We start from the raw sequence: 23,801 nt of genomic DNA, 5'->3' as shown, positions 1-23,801 counted from the left end.
TTCGACGGATCCTGGCTCCCCGTCTGGTCCAGCTCTGCGCCGTGATCAGCGTCCTGGTCCTCGCCGGGGTCCTCGCCGGGGTCTTCGCCGTGGTCTTCGCCGTGGTCTGCGTGGGATCCTGCTCCAGGGGTCGTCGCCGCCGCACCTCCGGTCCGGCTCTCCTGAACCGGCCCCGAGTCCGGCGGCTGGAGGGTCTCTCGCCCGGGATCCTGCTCCAGGGTCCAGCTCCCCTTCCCGGGCTTCTACACCTGTACCCACCACCCCTCGTCGGGCCTCGGTGCCCGTCCCCACTCCCCCTCGCCGGGCCTCGGTTCTCAGGTTCTGCCCCCCTCCCCGGGTCTCGGTGCCCATCCCCACCCCCCCTCGTCGGACCTCTGTTCCCAGGTCCAGTCCTCCTCCCCGGGCCTCTGTTCCCGTCCCCACCCCCCCTCTCCGGGCATCTGCGCCCGTTTTCTACCCCCCTGGCTGCTATGCCCCTCCTGGGGTTTTCGCTCGGCCTCCCGGCCCCTGGTCTTCGGGTCTCCTCCCTGGATCCTCTCCGGGGTTCCAGCTTCCTCCCTCGCCTGGCTATGGACGTTGTCTTCGGTGGTCTGGAAGCCCCCCGTTGAGGGGGAGGTACTGTCAGGATCCTAGGCCCGGTCATGGTTGGACGGGTCAGGATGGTAACTTTGAGCAGTGCTCTCCACCTGACAGTGGGCAGTACCCTCCACCTAACTTTGGGCAATGCCCTACATCTGACATTGGCCCTCGGCCTGATATTGGCGCCCTACCACCCTCTAGTGGTCACAAACAATTGGTGCACGCTACAATGACAAATATCTTGACCACTGTATTAACAATAATTAATTGTGTAATCAATGTGGTGTCCTGGTGTGTGCTGTCATTGTCTTTCCCTTCCCTGGTGTGATGTCATGCACTGTGTTGGGTTGTTAGGAGTTGCCTTTGTGTTTAGTTGTGTTTATTTGTTCTTTGCTTATTGTCTAGGGGTTGTTTGTGATTCTGTGTTGGCCAGGTGTTCTTAATTGTTAATTAGTTGGGGTATATAGGGTTCTGTCTGTCCTCCCTTCTGTGTGGCGACATTCCTCCAGTTACCCCCTGTTCCTCCACGTCGTGTCGCACCGTTCTCCCTCTAGTAAGTCTTAGTGTTTGTTGTTTTGTATTGTGAAGTTTGTTATTTAGTTTCTGTATTTTCCCTGTATTGCACTGGATTCTACAGTAAACACCCTTCTTCAAGCTTCACTCCTCGCCTCTGCCTCCTCCATTCTTTCCCTTTCTGTATTATTGCATTCTACCTAACCCCATCGTGACATTACTGTCCATTATTGCCTGATATAGTGCTGATATCACCCTCCCCTTCCGTCCTTCGTATGACTTTACCATTATCTTAATTACCCCATTCTGTTTACTCTTATTTTTCACTTACTGTAAATGTCTCTTGAGAAAAGTGCGTACGAGAAATCACACCGGATTCATTAAGAGTTCTTGCCCGCCACCACCCCACCCCAACACACAGTGTTCTGCTGTTGTTAAGTTGAACGTGTGTGTGACCGTGCGTTTGCTATTACCGGCCCAAAAACTAGGTAAATTCAATTATGATGCATGCAAAACACTTTCACTTGTTAGCCCACGTTATTTAAAGGATGCCGTTTGAAAATAGTTAGCTGCTGTCTGAGCTGCTTTCTGTCTGAACTGCTGTCTGTCTGAGTCTCATTGATTTAACCACATGTTATTAGATAAAACAAGTAGGGATGTTCGATATTGGATTTTTTACCGATACCGATATACTGATATTGTCCAACTCTTAATTTCCGATACCGATATCAACCGATACCGATATATGCAGGGTTCCCCCCCCCCCCCCCCCCCCCCAAAACGGAATAATTTCAGGTAATTAACATTACATATCTCTTGTCATGGAATTAACACAACATTATGCATACTTTTTACAATAAATAAAATCAGAATTTGTTCTTACTTGCTTGCCTGGGTAAATAAAGGTTACATTTTTTTTTTTTTTTTTTTTTACCGATACCGATAATTTCCGATATCACATTTTAATGCCAATATCTGTAGGTCGATAATATCGGACATCCCTAAAAATAAGCAGTGTAAACAATATAATTAACTCTGACTATATGCATATAATGAGCAAGTAAGCAGTGTAATCAAAGGGGCAGATGAGGGTCTGTGTGCCCTATCAGTTACAGTATGTTACTTACAATAAATATGGTCAATAACACTTAGAATGAGTTCCATAGTTTCAGTGCAGAGGGATAGTGTCTTGTCCACATCTTCGCTATTAACGACTCACCAACTTGGTTGTTGTTTCTCACTTATCTGTTTATTCAACTCTCAGGTATGGGTCTCAGGTACAAAGACGGGGTGCATCACCTCTGCTTGCATTCGTAGACTTGGTGCATCACCTCTGCTTGCATTCCCATACCCCAAGAGAGCGCACTCTCAGGTGTACCACCCTCTTATACCCTCAGCCCTTGCCCCTCCCCTCTACCAACCCCAGGCTCGCGCGACCAACAGCGTCACCTGAGCCACGGGTTGGTAGAGCGCAGAGTGACAGCCCGGCTGACCAATGACCCAGATCCTAGGGTCGCTACAGTATTAACAATAGGTTATGTATATAACCTAGTTATATGAGTATTGGCTGAGCGTCCCGCTCTTAAGCCTATTGAGATACCCCTTATCTCCTGTACCTACTGTACTCCACCACGAAAACAACTTGTACACCCACACCTGACCGGGTCCCGCCTCTATGGAGGCGTAGCCTATAAGACCATGGCCATGGTCACCAACACACCCTTCCTCGCCAAAATCCTGTTCCAGTAAAAGATCCCTCAAAAGGGAACTCAGGGCCGCTTAAGAGCGGGACGCTCAGCCAATACTCATATAACTAGGTTATATACATAACCTATCGTTATATTTCGTATCTGGCTTATCGCGTCCCGCTCTTAAGCCTATTGAGATATGGGTTAGAGCGGACGCGAGACCCGACAGATGTACCCCCTGAGGACCCGTAAGCCCACATCAAGGGGTTCGGGGAGCCCTGTCACCCCATCCTTCCTAATGAAGGGGGGGCGCAGTCAACTCCACCTGAGTGCGAGCAAGAGGGAACTAGAACCCCTTGAACACACAGCACAGGCGGAACCACGTGTGATCTAACACACTGTGGCTCATACCCACACACTCCTGCTACCCTACCAAAGGACGGGAAGCAGGAAAGGCCACAGACCCCAGAACCGCCTGGGAGACAGAACCCCCGGTCATGTCCATGAGGTAAAACCTTACAAAGGGGCACGGGGGGACCATGATCCTCCACCGAAGCCCCACCCAGGAGAGCGGCAGAGGCAGCCACCCCACGAGTGGAGTGCGCCCTGACGCCCCCAGGGGGATCCTGCCCAGCCAACGTGTAGCAGAGGGCAATGCCCTCGCACAACCAATGGGACAGGCGTTGTTCGATTGTGACTTACCGGCATGAGAACCACCGTGACAGACAAAAAGCTGAACGGTGACCCCGAGGTTCTGAGTACGGCTGAGGTAATTCCCAAGCACGGACCGGACATGACAGGTGAAGGCCCGCATCTAACTCACTACCGTGAGGAGGCGGATGAAACGCCTGAACCACAATATCCCTGGAGCGGAAGAACTCCGGATATTTACAGGCACGAAGGCAGGATTAGGCCGCAGAGTGGCACCGCAATCGGACGAAAGACAGGCACTCTGGACGTACCGAGAGAGCACAAAGCACACCCATGCGTTCAGCGGAGGTGACGGCCAGCAAGAACGCGGTCTTGAGCGACAGCTGTTCCAACGGCGCCTGCTCGAGCGGCTCAAACGGGGCCAAGGACAACCGACCGAGGACCAATTGAAGATCCCAAGTCGGAGCCAAAGAGCGTTGCACCGGCTTAACGCGTCGAGCGCCAAGCAGGAACCGCTTCACAAGAGGGTGGCTGAACAAGACATCCCCTCAAATCCCTCATGATAGGAGGATATAGCTGCTGCATATACCCTCACCGTCGAAGCCGACAGTCTATCAAGGAGAGACTGGAGGTAACTAAGGACAGCATCCAGGGGGCAGGAGACTGGGTCCCGGCCCCCCGCCTTACACCACACTTGGAACATACGTCATCTGCCCGCGTAAAGCGCGACAGTGGAGGGAGCATGCGCATTCCGGATGGTAACACCATCAGGATCAAGAACCTGTGCCCCTCAACGTACCCGTCCCAACAACTGACCTAACAGATGTATGGGGAAGAATCCCAGGCGGCACGGCATCGGTCCCAGACCTGCCTGGCTATGTCCGGACGTAATCCCCACCCGTCAGGATGAGGACCGCCCCACGACAGTACACCTGTACCCACATTCTCCCTGCCGGGGATGTGGGGAGCCCTCAGGCCGCGCAGATGGAGGACGCCCATAGCCAGCCGCCCGCCGCCTGGTGCAGACGGGGGAGCGTACTCCTCCCTGTCTGTCGATACACGACACTGACGTCGTATCTTCCGTCCTGATCAACACCGTTTGAGGACCAGAAGGACCGCTTTCAACACCAACACATTGAACGTAGCGCAGACCGGGCAGCATGGTTTGCCAGCTGCCCCCTACTGTGTTGGCCCGACGCGTCACCAGCGAGGGAGGTGTCGGTGAAAAACGTGACGTGAGACAGCGCCGTAACCGTCCTAGGACGGAACCTCCCGAGCGTGTTGACAACACGCTCTGAGAGGGATGCCCATAGCCCTCCAACCGTTGACTGGGAAGAGGAGTACTCTACTTCCAGTCTACAGCAAACCCCAGGCTGGTAGGGACTTGCCTGGTACGAGACCTGACGATCCACCTTGACCGCGAAGGACCAGAACGTCGTCAGGGCAGAATACACTCCGTAACCCCTGACGACGCAGAGGCCCCAGTGCGGCCTCCACGCACTTGGTGAAGATGCGGGGAGCCAGAGAAAACCGAACGGCAGCCTCTGGTACTCATACGCTAACCCTGCAAAGGAAGCGTAGGTAAGCCCTAGGATGGAAGATCGGAGATGCGCATACACATCCTACAGGTCTATGGAGGAGAACCAGACCCCCACCTGACAGTGTTCAACAGGTAGGAGACGATCCAAAAAATGCTGAACCTTCCCATGGGACAGGTCCAGCCTGGGTCTGACACCCCCCCCCCCCCCTCCCGATTTCTCAGGCACCAGAGAACACCCGGAGGAGAACGCCACGACGATGGCTTGCTTCGTCCACAGAGATTGGATCTCGTTGACCAGAGCTGTCACTGCTGGAGACCCTGACAATAGGGTCTGTACCAAACCCGAAAACGGGTGGGGTTGTGTAAACACAAGTCCCCGCCTCAGCGTTCTCTCCATCCACCTCGACATATGGTACTGCCGTAGTCATATGTGATGACACTCCCAACGCACCCGCCGCCATGTGGCGCAGGTCCGCCAGGAACTGTAGATAGTTGGCCCGGTCCCACCCGCTGTGCGTAGCCAACCCTGGAACCGTGCGAGCAGAGCGTTCCGTGTCGGGACATCTGACCCTGACACCACCCATGAGGCAATCGCACCCAAGGGGGGACCCCGACAGAAAGGGCCGGTTTGATACGGGGGGCTTTCTAGGTGAAAAAAGCCCCCCCACTGAACACCCCCCAGAACATGCTGAGGAGTTGTTCTGCAGCCGGACATGCAAGGTGTAAGGACCCCATGGGTTCCTACACACCGTAGCCCTGCAGTGATATTACTACCACCCAAATCACGCGTGCCTGCGAGACCACTGCCAATCTTTCAGGAGTGGGAGGCACCAACATGATACCTGGCCTGGCGAAGGCGAGGCCGGGGAAGCATGCACTGTGTGCCTCAAAAGGTTTCGAGCCCCCCTGCTGACAACACTTATAGTTGACAGACGTAACACCAGGCTCAACCAACACAGCTTATGGTGTGGGAGCCGCTTGACAGCACAACATTCTCACGGACAGACCCAGGCTCAGCCATCAACTGGGTGTCAGCCCCTGTCCCCATGAGAAGCGAAAAGTGGGGCCGCCCGCGCTTCAACGAAGGCACGCGGCCCGCAGCCAAAGGAAACAATCAGAGTCCACTTTTTCCGCTGGTGTTGGGGAAGGGAGTGATCGGAGAGCGGGCTGCTCGCGGCAGGACGGTGACGGCTTGTTGTTCAAGCCGAACCCATCCAACATGGCCGATCACTCAGCCGCCAAGGCTGTCGGCCTTGTGGACACCTGTCGATTCAACGCCCAGGATACCTCTGGCGGGGGAAAACATGGCCGCCTGTCGAGGGCCTCGTCATCACCGCTGACGAGGCCGTGCTCTCTCTTCTTCTAGCTGCGCGGTGTGAGGCGGTGTGGGGCCTAGGACAATACCGCCCGCGCTCCAGCAGAAGACCAAAATCCCCTGCGGAGAGGGGAACCCTGAGCGGTTATAGCTTGCGGCTAGGTCAAAGCTATTAACGTCAACAACCTTGTGCGATGTGTCAACGTCGGCTGGCCCTCAAGGCCCCACCACCAGACACCATTTTTTTTATAGAAAAAACAGCAATTCGAACACAGTTCTAATCGCTGCCAATTCCATACCGTGGCGGTACAGGCTTTAGCAGCCCACCAACCACTCGCCAGGCCGACCCACCCATGGCGTCGGCCGGGCGGGGCACTGTTTCAATATGTCAAAAGCAAAGGACTGATGTTAACACGGAGCACCATTGGTGGTTGCAAACAGCAACCTCCACTGTGGTGTGCACCATGAAAGGGTTAAATGAATAAAAGAACTAAACCACAAAATACTGTAGAATGAGCAAACCCATATACACAACGTTAAGGGGAGGTGGACCAGAGCGAACTAGTCCCGCCTTCATTCAAAATATTCACAACAGCCCATTTACCAAAAAAGGTAAACAAAGCCCCCCCCCCGCATACTCCCCCAATAGACACCGATTGACCGTCAGCATGAATGGTTGAGAGGAGAGAAAGCTGTAGCATAGACAGACCTTCTCATAGCAGAGTGACAGAACAAAACAGTAGCCCACTACACTACTACAGCCTAGCGTGAGGCGATGTGGAACCCAGATCAACAACCGCCTGCACACAAACATGCAACATGTTTACAATGTCGGCTGGACCCATAGCCCCACTACCCGACGCCAATGTGGATAGGAACTAGCCAGCTGAGCCCTAACCCGCCGTTAAGTCCCATCCTGTAGTAGTATAGCTCTACTGCTACACCGCCGAGCTCACGCATCGGCTCCCAGATGGGGACACCGTTCAACAGACCCCGCCGGAACACAAAGGTAACGTACCTGGCTAGGCTACCTAGCCACGGCCTACCCTATTGTCAACCCATTTACCCGTAAAAAGGTAAATAGGACTCAGCAAAACCCCCACAACAGCTACCGACTGACCTTCATTGATGAACCGGGCAAGAGGAGGGAGAAGTGACAACATCTCACGGCGGAGACATTAGAACAGCGTAGCAGTAGAGTTCAGCATGTAGCATTAGTATTAGCATGTAGCTAGCATTAGTTGTTTAACAGCACGCTTGCAGGACCGTTTGGAACCCGTTCACCGCAGTGAACGTTCACCAAACCATCCCCCCCTGGCGCCGACACACAACATGGTTGTGTAACAAACAACCCAGCATTACTAACACTAATACCCGTGCCTGATGACACAGGGCTCACCATTGTACAAGCCGGCCCGATAGCCAAACCATGTACGCTGCCCCTCGATCTGCTGTCGTCAGACGAGGAAACATCAACATAGGCCCGTCGTGTCGCTGAAACATGCTTCGAAGATGTCAGGGGCACGCAAACCTCCGGTAAGCTTTCAACATTACGCAATTCCTCCAATCTTTTTCATACTACTAGTTACATAAGGTGCACTGCATCCAATATGATGGAACGAAAATAGAGGAAGGGTGTGTTGGTGACCATGGCCATGGTCTTATAGGCTACGCCTCCATAGAGGCGGGACCCGGTCAGGTGTGGGTGTACAAGTTGTTTTCGTGGTGGAGTAGGTACAGGAGATAAAGGGTATCTCAATAGGCTTAAGAGCGGGACGCGATAAGCCAGATACGAAATATAACTGGACAGGAGGTTGCAAACAAGGTATTCAGCTAACCTGAGCTGCACATGACCTCATGCAGGACATGTTCTCCCCAGCTGTGTACGGACAGCTTCAGCCACAGCTACAGTAGCACGTAGCGAGCTGGTTGAAATAAATAAATAAGCTGTGGCACTTTGACTTCCTTCTCCCTTCAAAGATCACATCACATGGTATTTCTATTGTTATTTTGGGTAGTGTGGCAATTCCAGGTGTAGGGGTTGCAGAATAAAACAACAGACAGTCCAGTTGTGGTTCCAAAAATAAATTAAACACAAACACTCTACTGTCCTCATTTATCCAACTTACTAAACTTAAATCTTTCTGTCTGCCGGGCGGCTTCTCCGCTTGTCTCCGTCCGTCTCCTTGCCCCTGAGTGTGTGTGTGACCCTTGCCCCCTATTTCCTCACTCAGCTCTCCTCCAAACGTGCATCCCGTTGTGATTGGCTAGCTGATCTTGATGGCCTACTAGCTGCAGGTGCGCCATTGTGCTGGCACATAACGCCCTTCAATCACCAAGCCCAGTGGTGGTTTGGGGTTGCCACAGTAGTTACTATATACTTATTTGAAAATTAAGAGATTGGTCGATTTTGTTCTGGATGCCAACACAGATTTTCAGCTCTTCAAAAGATGGGTTTTTACTAGAGTTAGCAGTTTGACCACATGGTCTAGTCGGTATAGTAGTGGTTTAAGAAAGCTTCTTCTTCACATGTGTGTACGTATGAGTACGTATGCACGTATGTACAGTATGTGTATGTTTGTATATGTACTGTATATACCTAAAATATGATTTTGAAGGGTTTTTGAATCCTTTTTAATTTAGTATTAATTTGGTCTGTTTTCTTTTCTAATATAAAACTAAAGAAAGCCTTCTACAATGACATACATCTCACGCATTTTCAAATAAATTGTGCAGTTGTTTAAAAAAGGTTTTATGTTTTTCACTGGGCTTAAAGGGTAGAGCACCATTAAAAACACTGAACTGAGTTGGAATGTGGATGAGGTGAAATGGTGGATATTCCTTTATTGATCCCCTTGGGAAAATGTTGGTGTGATAGCAGCATCGGGGAGGGGAGGTACAGGTATGGGCAGGGTAATACGAGAAAGACATAAATATAGGTAATACAATTTGATCTGAATATAAAAATATTAACCAAATAAAAATAAACAATGTAAACTATATAATTAAGTCTTTATAATAAAAAATATGAGAAAGTATGAGAAAATGTGATCAGTGCTGTATAATATAATAGTCTGTGGTTACCTTTGTTAGCCCTGGAGAGACAATGCGTTTGTAAATATCTTGTTTGTTAATAGGATAAAACCACTGATGTGCTTGAGAGAGGAATGAAGCACTAGCCCACTTGTTACAAGTTGTCACCCGATGACGTGTGCTCTTCTCCCTGTGTACTCATCCCTCGCCGTCAGTTCAAACTGCAAACCATTCTCACAAAAACCACATGACCACAGTCGTCAAGCACAAAATGTCTTTCCCAATCTGTCACTTTAAAAAGCATCCGTCTCACGTGGCGAACCGCTGGTATTTCAGCCTAGTAGTGGGTTTACACCACGGAGGCTGCGGTGAAGCGCTCGTATTTCAACCTAGTAGTGGGTTTACCCCACAGAGGCTGTGGTGAAGCGCTCGTATTTCAGTGGTGACGTGTCAGCGTTTGGGTTTATACCAAGGGGGCCGTATCATCATGCCTCGTATTTTCTGACAGGACAGGTATAGTGTGTGTGAGTGATGTCCCGTTCTCTGGGGGGGGGGTGAGAGAAGAGGTTAACGTTACTGGAGAGTCACTAGAGAGCCCTCCCACCTCCCACACATGTCAGTTAAAGGAGAAAGTAAAACAAAATGAGGAATGATGGAGTATTTTAGTTTATAAAGAGACAGAGAGAGAGGGATACACAGAGAGAGAGGGGTACGGTATGTAGGTTGTAGGGCTGCACGATTTTGGGAAATAATCGAATTGCGATTTTTCTGACAGATATTGCGATTGCGATAAAATTTGCGATTGTAATTATATATTTTTTTAAGCAGCCCCACAGATGTTTATTGTAAAATGCGGCTTGCATCTGGCCTACGCATGGGTCTGTTCGGGACACCGAGCCTGAAAATGTTTATTTTTACCTGGGAATCGATACTGGTACCCAACGGTACCTTTTTTTCTGTACTTTACTCTCCCTCTCTGGGCCCCGTTCCCCGTACCTGGCTAACTGAGTTAGCCGGATAATTTCCAGCATAGCCTGACTTAAGCCGGACCTTTCTGTTCCCCGACGCTCGATTGTCTAAATCAGGGGTTCCCAAACTTTTCAGGCCAGGGCCCAGAAAATAAGGCATCAGAGAGCCGCGGCCCAATGGACATCGTCAGGCTTTTTTTTTTTCTTTTTTTTTGCCATGTGACCGATTTTTTAAGCCAAATATCACTTCAATCCTATTAAGTTAGTTCAAGTTAGTTATTCATTTATATGTGCTATTTATGAGAGGGCTAACTTGTTGCAAAATAATAATAATAATAGCCTCATTAAAATACTATTGTTGCTTCGGTTGTTTTCAGCGTTTTATGTGCATAATCTGTTATTTAGTTTGACATGTCCGTTGAAATAAGTAAATTTTTCGTTTTTGTTTATTTATTAAGTTAATATAAAACCATATAGTCACATTTTAGAATACAATAGAATAGAATTTTAGAATACAACTAGAAACACTGTCCTGGCCTGCTTCTAAGTTCAGTGGCCTGACAAAAAAAATAAAAATAAATAAAAAATAAATAAATTAAAAAAAATATATATATATTTTATTTTTTTATTTATTTTTTTTATCATCTCGCGGCCCACCCGTGGCTGCTCGCGGCCCACCTTTGGTTCGCAACCCCGACTTTGGGAACCACTGGTCTAAATCACCATGACAACAGATCAAAAAGTTTGAGCCTGGTCGAGAGCAGGGTTAAATTCAGTTAGCTGGATGAACCATGGCCACGCCCCCGCAAAGAAATGCCAGCTCGCTTCCTGAAATGATTCTCACAGTCTAGATCTGCATTATACCATTCTGAATTATGTTTCTGTGCTTCGTTTTCCTAGAGGGGGCTTTTGAAATGTATAATAATAGAACTAAATGCTGATAATAAATCATATTCAGCCTATAGATTTACTTTGTCCTAAATAAAATAATGCACGTCATATACGGCGCTCGGAGTGCGATACATGCTGCATGTGGTTATTTTAATAACGGCGCATTGCAAATGTGAATCCCGCGGGGATATTTTTAATGAATGAAACCTATCGGCCGTTTGGCTCTGATTAGTTTCATATATTCTCCGCTGTAGATTTGCTTAACGGAGCGCCCGGATTGTGTTTCATTCAAGCATAAAATTGAAGTGTCTATGCGTGGATTGTGGTTTTTGTGGATTATGAATTACGAGGACTCTGAGGATTGTTGAATTGTATCATCACTCACGTTATTGTGATATTGTAACTGGGATTAAAATGTCTGATGAGATGCGCTGTTTGACGGATTTGAGAAATTGAATGAGCCGTTGACGTCACATTAATGCATTTGAGAATAAAGAGATAAAACTTCATTCAAAAGAAAAATATTCGAAACACGGGTCTCTTGTGCATTGATGGATACACAATGGATATATCCCGTCTGGCACAGTGGTGCAACGGCCAGTGTTCGCTCCTGGCAAGCGGGCGACCCGAGTTCGAGACCCCGCGTTTCCAATATAATTTTTTTGGAATATAATATTAATGATTATACGCAAAAGTAGCCTAGTTTTAAGTTAAAATATTATAAATCTACATGCATTGAGGATGTCATTCTTTATATAGCTCTCAACGTGCACCAAATTGAATTATTCCTACATTGCAAAAAGAAGAAAAAGACTAGAAGAAGTGGGATTCAAACGCGGGTCGTCTGCGTGAAAGTCAAAAGGACAAACCGTCACACCACAGTGCAGATAAGTAAAACATCCACCATACATCAATCAATGGATAAGAGAGCCGTATCCTTATTCTGAAACAGTTGAACTAATTATTTTCGCTAGCAAGATCTCATTTGATTATCCATTCCATAAACCTACTGCCAGCAGGCAAGTTTAAAGAAATATAATCTGTTTGATTGGGGTAATGAGGGACTTAAAATTAGCCTATAGATTATGCATTTAACTTGTCGGCGAGGCTATTGAGCCGTACTGCAATCTGTTAATAAAGTTTTAAATCAATTAATCAATCAATGCCGTTAGAAAATCAGGATTTCTGCTATCGATACTTGCTGGCTTTTCAACTGAAGCGGCCGCGCGCACTGATCCTGAGTATCAAGTCTGGTTCGAGTTAACGAGACTGAATCCACCTTCGAGGAACAGGAAAATCCCGGCTTCAAACATCGGGTTAATTGAATCTGGATAATGGGACTCTTGATCGACTTAGTTGAACCAGGTACGGGGAATAGAAGTCTAAACTTCACAACACACAATCTAAAACCCCTTACCTCCCTCTCCCAAACCGATCTTGTATCTCAATGGGACTTCCTGGTAAAAAAATAATAATAATAATTGCGATTATATATATTTTTTTTATTTGATAATTGCATCATTCCAAATCGCGATTTCGATTTAAAATCTATTAATCGTGCAGCATTATCTATGGACACGTTTGAATCTGTGTGACCCTCCTTCGGATCCCAACGCAACCTTTGAAGACCACAGATGACTGTATCAGCGGCGAACTTACCCTCCTACTGCCCGCTCTATATTCACCCACAGACGTAGCCATTAGCTGTCATTAGTCAGCATCTGTGCAGGTCAAGAGGGTCTGTGGAACCTCATGGCGAGATCTCAAGAAGGTTGTCTTTGTGAAATAAAGAATAGAAGGTCACTTGTTGACATTTTAACAAACGATCACGATGGACATGGGAGTATGCTGGCATGATTGTCTGAATTACACACTCGCACACACACGCGTACACACGCACACACGCACGCACACACAGATGTGTGTTGAACAAAAAGAGAGTGGTTGTGCTAGTGTTTGCAGGTGTGTGCACTGTAGGAACTTTGGGGACTGTCTTACAGCTCTCAGGGGAGTAGAACAGTCTGGCCAGAGTGCTGGATGGGTTTAGCATGGACATAAGCAGGATATGTACTTAAGGAAGTGACTGGCCTCTGTTAATCTTGAATACTGTTATGCCTGTACTGTATGCCTTCAGTGTGTGTGTGTGTGTGTGTGTGTGTGTGTGTGTGTGTGTGTGTGTGTGTGTGTGTGTGTGTGTGTGTGTGTGTGTGTGTGTGTGTGTGTGTGTGTGTGTGTGTGTGTGTGTGTGTGTGTGTGTGTGTGTGTGTGTGTGTGTGTGTGTGTGTGAGAGGGAGAGAGAGAGAGAATCTGCATGTCTACAGGGAAGTGCATGTATGTGTCTTAGTATGTGTCTGCGTGTGTCAAGGTTTATTATATGCACATGAGTATGTGTGTAAGTATGAGCGTGCATCCTGTGTTTTAGTATGTGCCTGTGTGTGTATGCGTATGTTTTTTTACATCCACACAAGTGTGTACTGTATGTACACTGTACGTATGGGCATGTAGGTGAATGATTGTGCCTGTGGCTGTGGGTATAGTATACAGTATGTATGTACTGATTGTGCTTAGAGAGGGGGGTTCTGGGCTGAGTGGTCCTCCTCAGCAGACAGACATAACGTACATACTGACAGACTGACTGACTGACTGACAGACTGACTGACTGAGGGCTCTACATGCTCCAGCAACTGCAACGCAACTGCAACACAACATGGCTCTGCGACATCTGCAACCGGCGCAGAGTGTGTTGCAGAGGGTGTTGCGTACCTATCGCGACTGCAACACAACCGTTCGCGTTGATGTTGTGTTGATTGGTTGGTTAGCGAATGGGGGGCGGGGCTGTCATATAATATTGGTTCCTCGCGATCCAAAAATAGCTAACTTAGCTAATGTTATCGATAGTTACATTGAATTTGATTGTTACATTTAATTTAACCTCGTTCCCAGTTTTATCTCTGTCAGATAAAGCCTGGTAAAGAACTACTGCCGAAAGTGTCTGTCGCATAGAATTTCCGGTGTGTGTACTTCCCCTGGTGGACTAGTTGAAAGGACTGGACAAGTTAAACAGCAATCAATTAATTTAATACAACAGGTAGTTCGAGCTGCTGTCGTGCCTACGACCGCACCACAGGGATATTATATTATATACGGCTTTGACGAGCTCTCTCTCTCTCCTGCTGATTAAAATCAGCAGCTCATCATCGACGTCCATCCCTGCTGCTAACTTAGCTAACGTTAACTTATCTAACGTTAAAACTAACCTAAACTAACGAACTAACATAACTAACAAACGTAACAAACTAAGTAAATATAACTATATTACACTATATATAACTATATTACTATACGAACACGAGCAAAAACAAACATAAACACGGCTATTATATGGGTTGTTATCAATGGGTTGGTTGAGAAGGGAAATCGCCTCGGTTATGTTTCATCTAGGGAACCTTAGCTACATCCGGGGTACAATGTTGCATAGGCAGCGTGTAGCCATTGCAGAAGTATAAATGCAGAGTGCTTGCAACATTGTTGCGTTGTCCATGTTGTGTCACTGTTGCGTTCCTGTTGATGGAGCATGTACTGTAGTGCCCTTGACTGACTGACAGACGTGAACATTCCACTGGAAGCACACATCTTTATAAAGCTCTATTAATTACTAACTTTACACTGCTTGTGTTGTTTTTACTACCTGTACCCCCCCCCCCCTTCCCCCATGCTGCTATGATGCCTCTCAGTATATTTTTACTGTATTTATTTACTGTATATTTTATTCCATTTTTATTCTATTTGACTCTACTCTTATCCTAGGCAACTTGATTTGATTTGTTTTATTATTCTAATTCGTGACCTGTTCTGTCTAAATGTTTAAATGTTGAGTGATTTGCAGTGTCAAATTTCCCACTATTATTTTCTATTCTATTCTATTCTATTATGGTCTCTCTCTCTCTCTCTCTCTCTCTCTCTCTCTCTCTCTCTCTCTCTCTCTCTCTCTCTCTCTCTCTCTCTCTCTCTCTCTCTCTCTATCTCCCTCTCCCTCTCTCTCTCTCTCTCTCTCTCTCTCTCTCTCTCTCTCTCTCTCTCTCTCTCTCTCTCTCTCTCTCTCTCTCTCTGTTAACTATGTTTATGTACTTTTTGAAGTGTGTGTGTGTGAGTGTGTCTCTCCCTGTAGGTCAAGTATGGATATCAAAGAGAACCCATAATAATGTTGTCAGGGGGAAACAGTTACCAGAACTTCTTTTCCCTTTTAAGAGCCTATTTTGAATGTGTGTGTCTGTCTGTTTCTGTGTATGTCTGTGTGCTTGTGCATGAGCACGTGTATGTGTGTGTGAGTGTGTGTGCACATGTTTGTATACGTGTGTGTTTACATAACAGACAGCCGTGTCTCTTTCCACCTTTCACTGACTTTCTTGACCTTTCTAGCGCGAGTTGCGTACATCCTGTCCAATCTATAAATATCAGCCATCGATGACATCTTTACAGCTACACTTATGAAGTTCTGGACATATAACCTGTGTTTAAAGTGATTTAGTACCTTCACTTGCTGGTCTTTGTTAAACCATGAATCAATAGACAGGGGGGGGTTTGGGGGTGTTTAGTTGCACGTCACCCTCGCCAGGTCTGTGCAACACGGCGCAGTAAAATCCAAAACACTCGGGAGTGCCGGGGGTTCATCTTATTTCGAAAAAAAAAGTGATTTCATCACTTTTGAGACTTTTAAAGTCAAACGTTGCACGCTGTGAGCAGTTGACGTCCATAAAACACTTGAAACTATATGTTTTTGCCTGGCTCTGCGCTCACGGCTGGAGGCACATGAACAGCAGCTGTTTCAGCGCTGCGGTTGCCATGTGAACCACGGGGAGACGGCACTGTCATTGGCCATATTCACATGGCGGCCATTTTGCTCTCAGGTCACGCTCAGGTCACGCTCAGGTCAGCTGTACATGGTGAAAAGGAATCACGACCTGAGCATGACATAGGAGCAAAATGGCCGCTGTGTGAATGGTAACATTTTTATAATTTTTTTATGATTGATACAGAATTGATTGATTTGACATTGGTGTGTGAAAGATTGATAAATGGGGCTTGGAATGAGATGGTAGTAATAGTAGATAATAGTCCAATCTTGTGAATTCCGTTGGCAGAACATTGAGCTCACAGTATAGTATGTATATACAGTACGTACTGAAAGATGACATAGATTCTCCTTTGCCATTTGGCCAGGGTTTGAATTCTTCAGATTAACAAGCGTAACCAAGCCGTTCAGAATCATTGCCCTGTGTGACATCAAAAGGGGACACAAGTAATGAATTAGCTTCATTCATCAATTAGGAGCCTGGAATAATCCCTACCTAATGTACTGCCAAGTATATTAAAAGTTGTTTACTCTTCGGTGTGGGGGAGCCAGGCAAGGGAATAATTAATTTAATAGTGTGTTCGATACAAGGGAAGTAGGAGTTTCTGGAAAAGAAATGATGAAGATTGGATTTAGATTTCTTTGCGACGTGACAAACATGTTCCACAGATTCAAGAAGTCAAATGCAATTGTTGATAAGATACATACTATGTCCCCTTTAACCCTTTCACTACCACACTACCAAAGGGTTAACCCTTTCACTGTGATAACCCTTTCACTACCACACTACCAAAAGGTTAACCCTTTCACTGCAACAATACAGAAGGTTAACCCTTTCACTGCCACACGACAGATGGTTAACCCTTTCACAACCATTACCCGTCTGTAGTGAAAGGTTAACCTGCTGTAGTGTGGTAGTGAAAGGGTTAAACATAGTGCATAGCAGAGATGTGCTTATCAAGAAAAAACTCATTCAACAAAAAAACTTAAGAAATGACTAATCAACAAACAAAGTGAGTCTACTAAGCCCAAACCGACGGATTCATCAAGAGGAGGCAGCCTGTCCAGTGACTATTCATGAAATGTATGAATGGGATGGCTATTCCAAGAACGGTTCTCTTTTGAAGTAATTCTGAAGGTCCTGGAAGTTTCATGAAAAAGGAGCGAGAAGTCTTGCTTCACCCTCTCACCCCTCTCTGTACTAGATCAGTGTAGTATACACTGCCTCTCAATACTTCCTGTTCATACTTTCTCTCTTTTTGATTTTCTTCTTTTTATTACTATGGAATACACATATCCCGACTCCACTGCATACATATACACACACACACACACACACACACACACACACACGTGCACAAACATATACAGTACATATGCTGTGTTTATTATTCCATGTCACCATGGCACTGCCTACTTCGCAGCCAATCAGAAGCTGGAATAGAGTAACATTTATCGTAACACAACAGCTACCATGTGTGTGTTAGTGAGTAATATGAAAAAAAGCCTTTCATTCACAAGAGTCACCTACATAGGAAGCTAAGGATTGTTCCCAGATGAGCACCACACACAGACACACACACACACACACACACACACACACACACACACACACACACACACACACACACACACACACACACACACACACACACACACACACACACACACACACACACACACACACACACACACACACACACACTGCTCTGGGCTCTCTCTCTCTTCCTTTTGATTCAGTCAATAATTGCTCAGTAAACCTTACTCAGAGGAAGTGGGTGTGTAACATATGTGAAGGTAATATTTGTTTCCATCCATCCATCTGTCTGTCCATCCCCCCAAAACCATGTCAGGGGTGCTGCACACACACACAACTAGGAGGGATAGGCGAAAATACACATTTCAATTGCCTTTTGTACATTGACAATAAAGTAATCTTCTTCTTCTACATCTTCCTCTTCTTCTACTACTTCTTCTACTTCTTCTACTTCTAATTCTACTTCTTCTTCTTCATCCGTCTGTCTGTCCATCTGCCCATCCATCCATCCATCCATGTGTGTGTTACATCTCTCTGTGTCATTTTAGCTCTTTGTTCAGCTCTTGTGTCGTACAGTATTTTAGCTCTTTGTCCAGCTCTTGTGTCCTACAGTATTTTAGCTCTTTGTCCAGCTCTTGTGTCGTACAGTATGTTCTAGGGCTGGGCGATATGACCAAAAACGTTATCGCGATAAAATTATAAAATTATTTTCATATAATTCGATATCGATAATTATCGTCGATATAATGTCTGTCAAGTTTAATTAACTTCTTATGCTGCTGCGAATGTCTCGAGTCGAGTTGATGTCGTCATCAGTCCGCGCACGTTAGCAGTTAGCCGACAAGCGGAGTATCTCATGACAATGTAATAAATATGACACTAAAATACTCTCTTCCGCCACAATATATTGAAACGACGTCCACTGTATACCCCACACTACTATAAACGTGGCCTCAGAATTCACGCCACACACATACTCGGCACGTAAATATATAAAACAGCGCCGTGCAAGCTAGTTATCCTAGCCAGCCTGTTGTTTCTAAGCGAATGTCTCGAGTCGAGTTGATGTCGTCATCAGTCCGCGCACGTTAGCAGTTAGCCTACAAGCGGAGTATTTCATGACAATGTAATAAATATGACACTAAAATACTCTCTTCCGCCACAATATATTGAAACGACGTCCACTGTATACCCCACACTACTATAAATGTGGCCTCAGAATTCACGACACACACATACTCGGCACGTAAATATATAAAATAGTGCCGCGCAAGCTAGTTATCCTAGCCAGCCTGTTGTGTCTAAGCGGTGTATTCCATGACAATGTAATAAATATTACCCTAAAATACTCTCTTCCGCCCCAATATATTGAAACGACGTCCACTGTATACCCCACACTACTATAAACGTGGCCTCAGAATTCACGCCACACACATACTCGGCACGTAAATATATAAAATAGTGCCGTGCAAGCTAGTTATCCTAGCCAGCCTTGTTTACTACTAGAGTCCTACCTCTCTACCCAGAGGTGCACCGCGGGTCTCCTTCACTGTCGGCCATCTCCTTCACTGATTGGTTGTTAGTGCGTGTGCTGATATCCAAGCTTGGAAAATCGATATATCGAAACTTTGCGACCACGTTTCATGTTTATTTCGAGGAAATAATTTATCGCGATAGTTATCGTTATCGTTTTATCGCCCAGCCCTAGTATGTTCTGCAGATGCCGTAGCTTGACATTGTCAACAAACAGTTAACTTGAATAACTACAGGCCCAAATCATCCATAACACCCTCCCAGGACAACAAGAGCACAACGACAAGACAGAAATATATTCTTAGAGGACCTTAGTGTGTGTGTGTGTGTGTGTGTGTGCATGTGTGTGTGCACGTGAACATGTGTGTGTATGTCGGGCATAATCAATGCCACAGCTTGGGTCAACGGCGTCTATATTTATACCACTCGTACATTTAGCCCAGACCCCTGCTGCATTGATTCACATCACCCCCCCCAGTGGGATCACGGTTCAGTTCGGAACAACATAAGCCATTGTTTGTGAGCCTGAAATGTCACTCAGCGTGGGGCTGCCCTCACGGAGACAAAAGTGATTGTTCAAAGATGTGAATCGGCTTAAAGACGTTTGCTCTGTGAGTCAGAGGCCGTTGGGTAACTCTGTGGGTTGAGTTGGAACGCTTCCTGTCGCCTGTTTATGCCTGTTACGCATCAGCGTGTATCTATTTCCAGGCATCGACGAAGTCATATTGACAATAATCAGAGGGGGTTTGATTCCAAGAACACTTGGACGTCAGAGGGGGATTCTCTGCGATCTATTCTGGGGATGATTTACTTGCACACAGGAATTCTCTCGCTGGTGCCAAAATCCATTAATGTTCGACGAGCCAAAGGACGCCAGGCGACTTGACGTGATCATTGTGGGTTTTGCCGTCATTCACTCGTTTGTTAAGAGTGGAACATTTTACATCTATAGCGGCTGGATTTCAGGCGTGTCATGTTCTCTGTAGGATGAGCGACACACAAGGGGATAAAAGAAAAAGAAATCTGAAGAAAACTGTGTTATTCCTGGGGAGAAATTGTATCATTGTCAACAGAATGACACAGCAATGGTATGACGATAACACAAAGGTAAACAAGGGCATGCAAATATAGAATACAATAATAGCCTACAAAAAATAAGAGATAAAACACAAGTCCTATAACATGTGCACCATATTCCTTTCCCAACTGCAGAAGTTTAGATTCAAACACATCTCCTTTCTCTCTCTCTCTCTCTCTCTCTCTCTCTCTCTCTCTCTCTCTCTCTCTCTCTCTCTCTCTCTCTCTCTCTCTCTCTCTCTCTCTCTCTCTCTATCTCTCTCTCTAGGTAACCACATGTTGTTGCGAGTGTTGCCGTCCGTCTACCCCAAGCAACCGGACGTTATCCACCGTCACCTAGGCAACCTGACCACCATGATGTCACAGCTGGAGTCGCCAGAGCAACAACACCTGATCAGACTTATACAGATGGTTGCTGAGCAACACCCACTTGTGAGTGTGTGTGTGTGTGTGTGTGTGTGTGTGTGTGTGTGTGTGTGTGTGTGTGTGTGTGTGTGTGTGTGTGTGTGTGTGTGTGTGTGTGTGTGTGTGTGTGTGTGTGATACTTATGCATCACACATAAGTATTCATAGGTTATTACTCTTCAGTGATGCTGCATTGCTGGAACACATATGAGTCAATATTTATTCGTAATCGTTATCGTTACCATGTCTGTCTTTGATTAGTCTGTGCAGATAATATGGTTAAACTACCGGAACAGACTTGGGGGGCATCTGGGAATGTAGCCGCACATTTGTAGGAAGCATTAGTCAGTAATTCCCAGATTTCCACATGTTGGGATGCTGACTGTGAGCGATGTAGCGGGGAAAGTACAGAACACCGAGAACATGTGTAGATCAATCACAAACATGCTAACTAATGTACTGGACACAGATAGTGCAGAGTCATCACAAAACACTCATCTGGGAGTATTTTATTTATCTCTCTCTCTTTAATCTCTAACTTTGTGTGTGTGTGTGTGTGTGTGTGTATGTGTGTGTGTGTGTGTGTGTGTGTGTGTGTGTGTGTGTGTGTGTGTGTGTGTCGTGCGTGCGTGCGTGCGTGCGTGCGTGCGTGCGTGCGTGTGTGTGTGCGTGCGTGCGTGCATGTGTCTGTTTGCGTGTGTGTGTGTGTTTGCGTGTGTGTGTGTTTAATTCCACCCCTGGGTCTGCCTGGCCATTCCTCTGAAAAGAGAAACAATGATAATCAGCCTGTAATAAAGACAAGTAAAAAGATAGACAATGATAATCAGCCTGTAATAAAGAGAAGTAAAAAGATAGACAATGATAATCAGCCTGTAATAAAGAGAAGTAAAAAGATAAACAATGATAATCAGCCTGTAATAAAGATAAGTAAAAAAACAGACAATGATAACCAGCCTGTAATAAAGGTTATAGAGCAGCAGGAAAGGAAGCCTACCAATAGTGGACGTTGTGACTCCACTACAGTCCAATACAGTACAGCGGGTCGAGATAATGAGGTACTGAACAGTGTTTGTTTTTGTTGGAGGTCACTTCTGGTGAATGGTGCTGATTCACTCCCGCTGCTCTCCCCAGTGTCACTTCCAGTAGCAGTTCGGGTTATTAAGCTCTCATTGAAACACTTTCATAATGATAACACACACTGACCGTAATGTCATTGTCTTACATTTGTATATCTCGGGTGAGTGATAAGGTCAGATGGGGGGGGGGGGGGGTCCAGCAGACCTGGCATTATGGGTGGCGCCATCCAGGAATTTGGCCCTGCCAGGAGAAAGAATATCATGTTTTCATTGTGGGATGAATTAACCTCTTGATTAAAGTCTGAAATAATTGGCTCCGTTTCTGAATGGTTTAAGTACACTATGCTGGAGATCCGCTAGACTGGTTTTGACCTGTAACAATGTGATTGATGTCAGCCTTTGAAGTTTTCATTGCAGCCAGTGTCTGGCTACAGTAGCTTGGTTTAAGTATTAGTAAGTTTAAGTATTAGCCATTATAGTTCTCTTTGAAAATGAAATTTTCTATACCCCTAGCAGTTTTGTAGATTCCAGTATTACAACGGGAACTAATAGCATTGTTGATGTTACCACCAAGCTAGCAACCGCAGCAGGGACAAGTGTGCAGCCAGCATCTTCTCCACCACCTCCACTACCAGGGCCTGTGTTGTCATTTTCGCCACCAGCAGCAGCTACCTCAGAACTGGATGGCAGTTATGCATCTATTAGCAGCCCTCATCTTTAAGAATGAAGTAGTGTGGATAAGCCAACAGGTAGTTTTCCAGTTGGGCTCTTTTGAGGGTGATTTCTTCTCAGCTAAAAATGTTGTGTCTTAGGGCGGCTGGGTGGCGCAGCGGACTAAGCGCTCGTCACCAACGCGTGAGACACTGGTATCGAATCCGGCTGTCAGCGTTGCCTCCGGCTTGGCCGGCCGTCATACTGGCTCAATCGGCAAAGTCAGCGGGAGGGAAGCCGGTGGGTGGTATTCTGGTTGTTGTAAACAGCGACCCCTACAGGTCGGTCAGGGCGCCTGCACAGCAAGGAAGGGAGATGTTGAGGGTAGTGTGAGCCTCCCACACGTTACACCTCACCAATGAGAGTCCGCGCTGGCAGGTGAAAAGAATTGGCTAGCTGACTCCGCATGTATCGGAGGGGACATGTGATAGTATCTATCAACCCTTCCTAGACCGACCAGTGGGGGGCACATGCGAGCAACGACCAGGAAGGGGAGGGGGGAATTGGCACGACTAAATTGGGATGGGAGAAAAACACAGAAAAACAGCAGGAGAAAAAGTGACAAAAAAAATTGTTGTGTCTTTTTCAGTGTTTGTTTCCCATTATCGAGTAATAGATAGCCTACCTGAGAGCAGTGGCGCGTTGGTCATTGTACGGGGTTCCACGCCGTTCAACCAGGTCTGTGAGCAGGAGCACGCAGGAGCACGCGCACGCACATGCACGGATGTGCACGCGTGTGCACACAAGAATGCGCTGCACTAAATGGCGTAAAAAAAACTACAATTCCCATCGGTACATTTTTCAAAATGGCTGACTTTCGCTATCAAAACAGCACAAAAACTAATACTAAAATCGCACTAATAACACTTGGTATTGGTAAACTAACATATTGATGATAATATACATTATAACTGCTGTTGTGACATGGTTATGAGGTTTATGTTAAAAAAAACTATACTTTTGTCAGACAGTCTGGAGAGGTTGATTTATGACGTGATGTCATTTGCAGTCCGCCGACGGATCGCACAGGCGGAAGAGGTTAACCTGCTCCTCTTCCTTCCCAGTGTGAGCTGGGATTCACAGAGGAGCAGATTGGTCCAGCAAGCAGATTTAAACTACAGCTGCTGAGTCATCTTTCTCTCGCTCCTCCACTCCCAACAACCTGCTATGTTTTGCGTTTGTTCTCTTGTAGGATTTGGTAGTACTGTGTGATGCTGGTAAGCCATGTATTTTCTTCTGTATAATGTTGTGTCCTGTGCTGAAAGGTAGTATAGGGTATGTACTTTTCTCTCTAAACATTATGTAAATAGTCTTTCTTGTAATTGTATCTAATATTTGTCACATCAAATTGTCAAGTAGCAGCCAGTGAGAGGGAGAAGCCCTGTTTTATTTTGTATATTATGTTCTCTTATGTTCTCTCTATCTCTCTATTT

General features: G+C 46.4%; 2 protein-coding genes across 2 annotated transcripts in view; one reads left to right on the top strand and one right to left on the bottom strand.

The window, feature by feature from the left end:
* The window catches only part of LOC311239509 (pentraxin-related protein PTX3-like), a gene marked incomplete at its 5' end in the record, with an annotated part of 40,615 nt that extends 27,387 nt beyond the window's left edge, over positions 1-13,228 (bottom strand). The window contains 1 exon segment of the mRNA XM_084327819.1: positions 13,177-13,228. Coding sequence (XP_084183945.1) covers positions 13,177-13,228 — 52 coding nt within the window.
* The window catches only part of veph1 (ventricular zone expressed PH domain-containing 1), a gene marked incomplete at its 5' end in the record, with an annotated part of 371,113 nt that overhangs the window by 112,072 nt on the left and 235,240 nt on the right, over positions 1-23,801 (top strand). The window contains 1 exon segment of the mRNA XM_084328762.1: positions 20,446-20,609. Coding sequence (XP_084184888.1) covers positions 20,446-20,609 — 164 coding nt within the window.

The sequence above is a fragment of the Notolepis coatsorum genome, assembly GCF_963971535.1.
Source record: "Notolepis coatsorum genome assembly, chromosome: 1".
Classification (NCBI taxonomy): domain Eukaryota; kingdom Metazoa; phylum Chordata; class Actinopteri; order Aulopiformes; family Paralepididae; genus Notolepis; species Notolepis coatsorum.
Note: the sequence above shows the minus strand (reverse complement) of the source record. Positions and strands in the feature narration are given on the sequence as shown.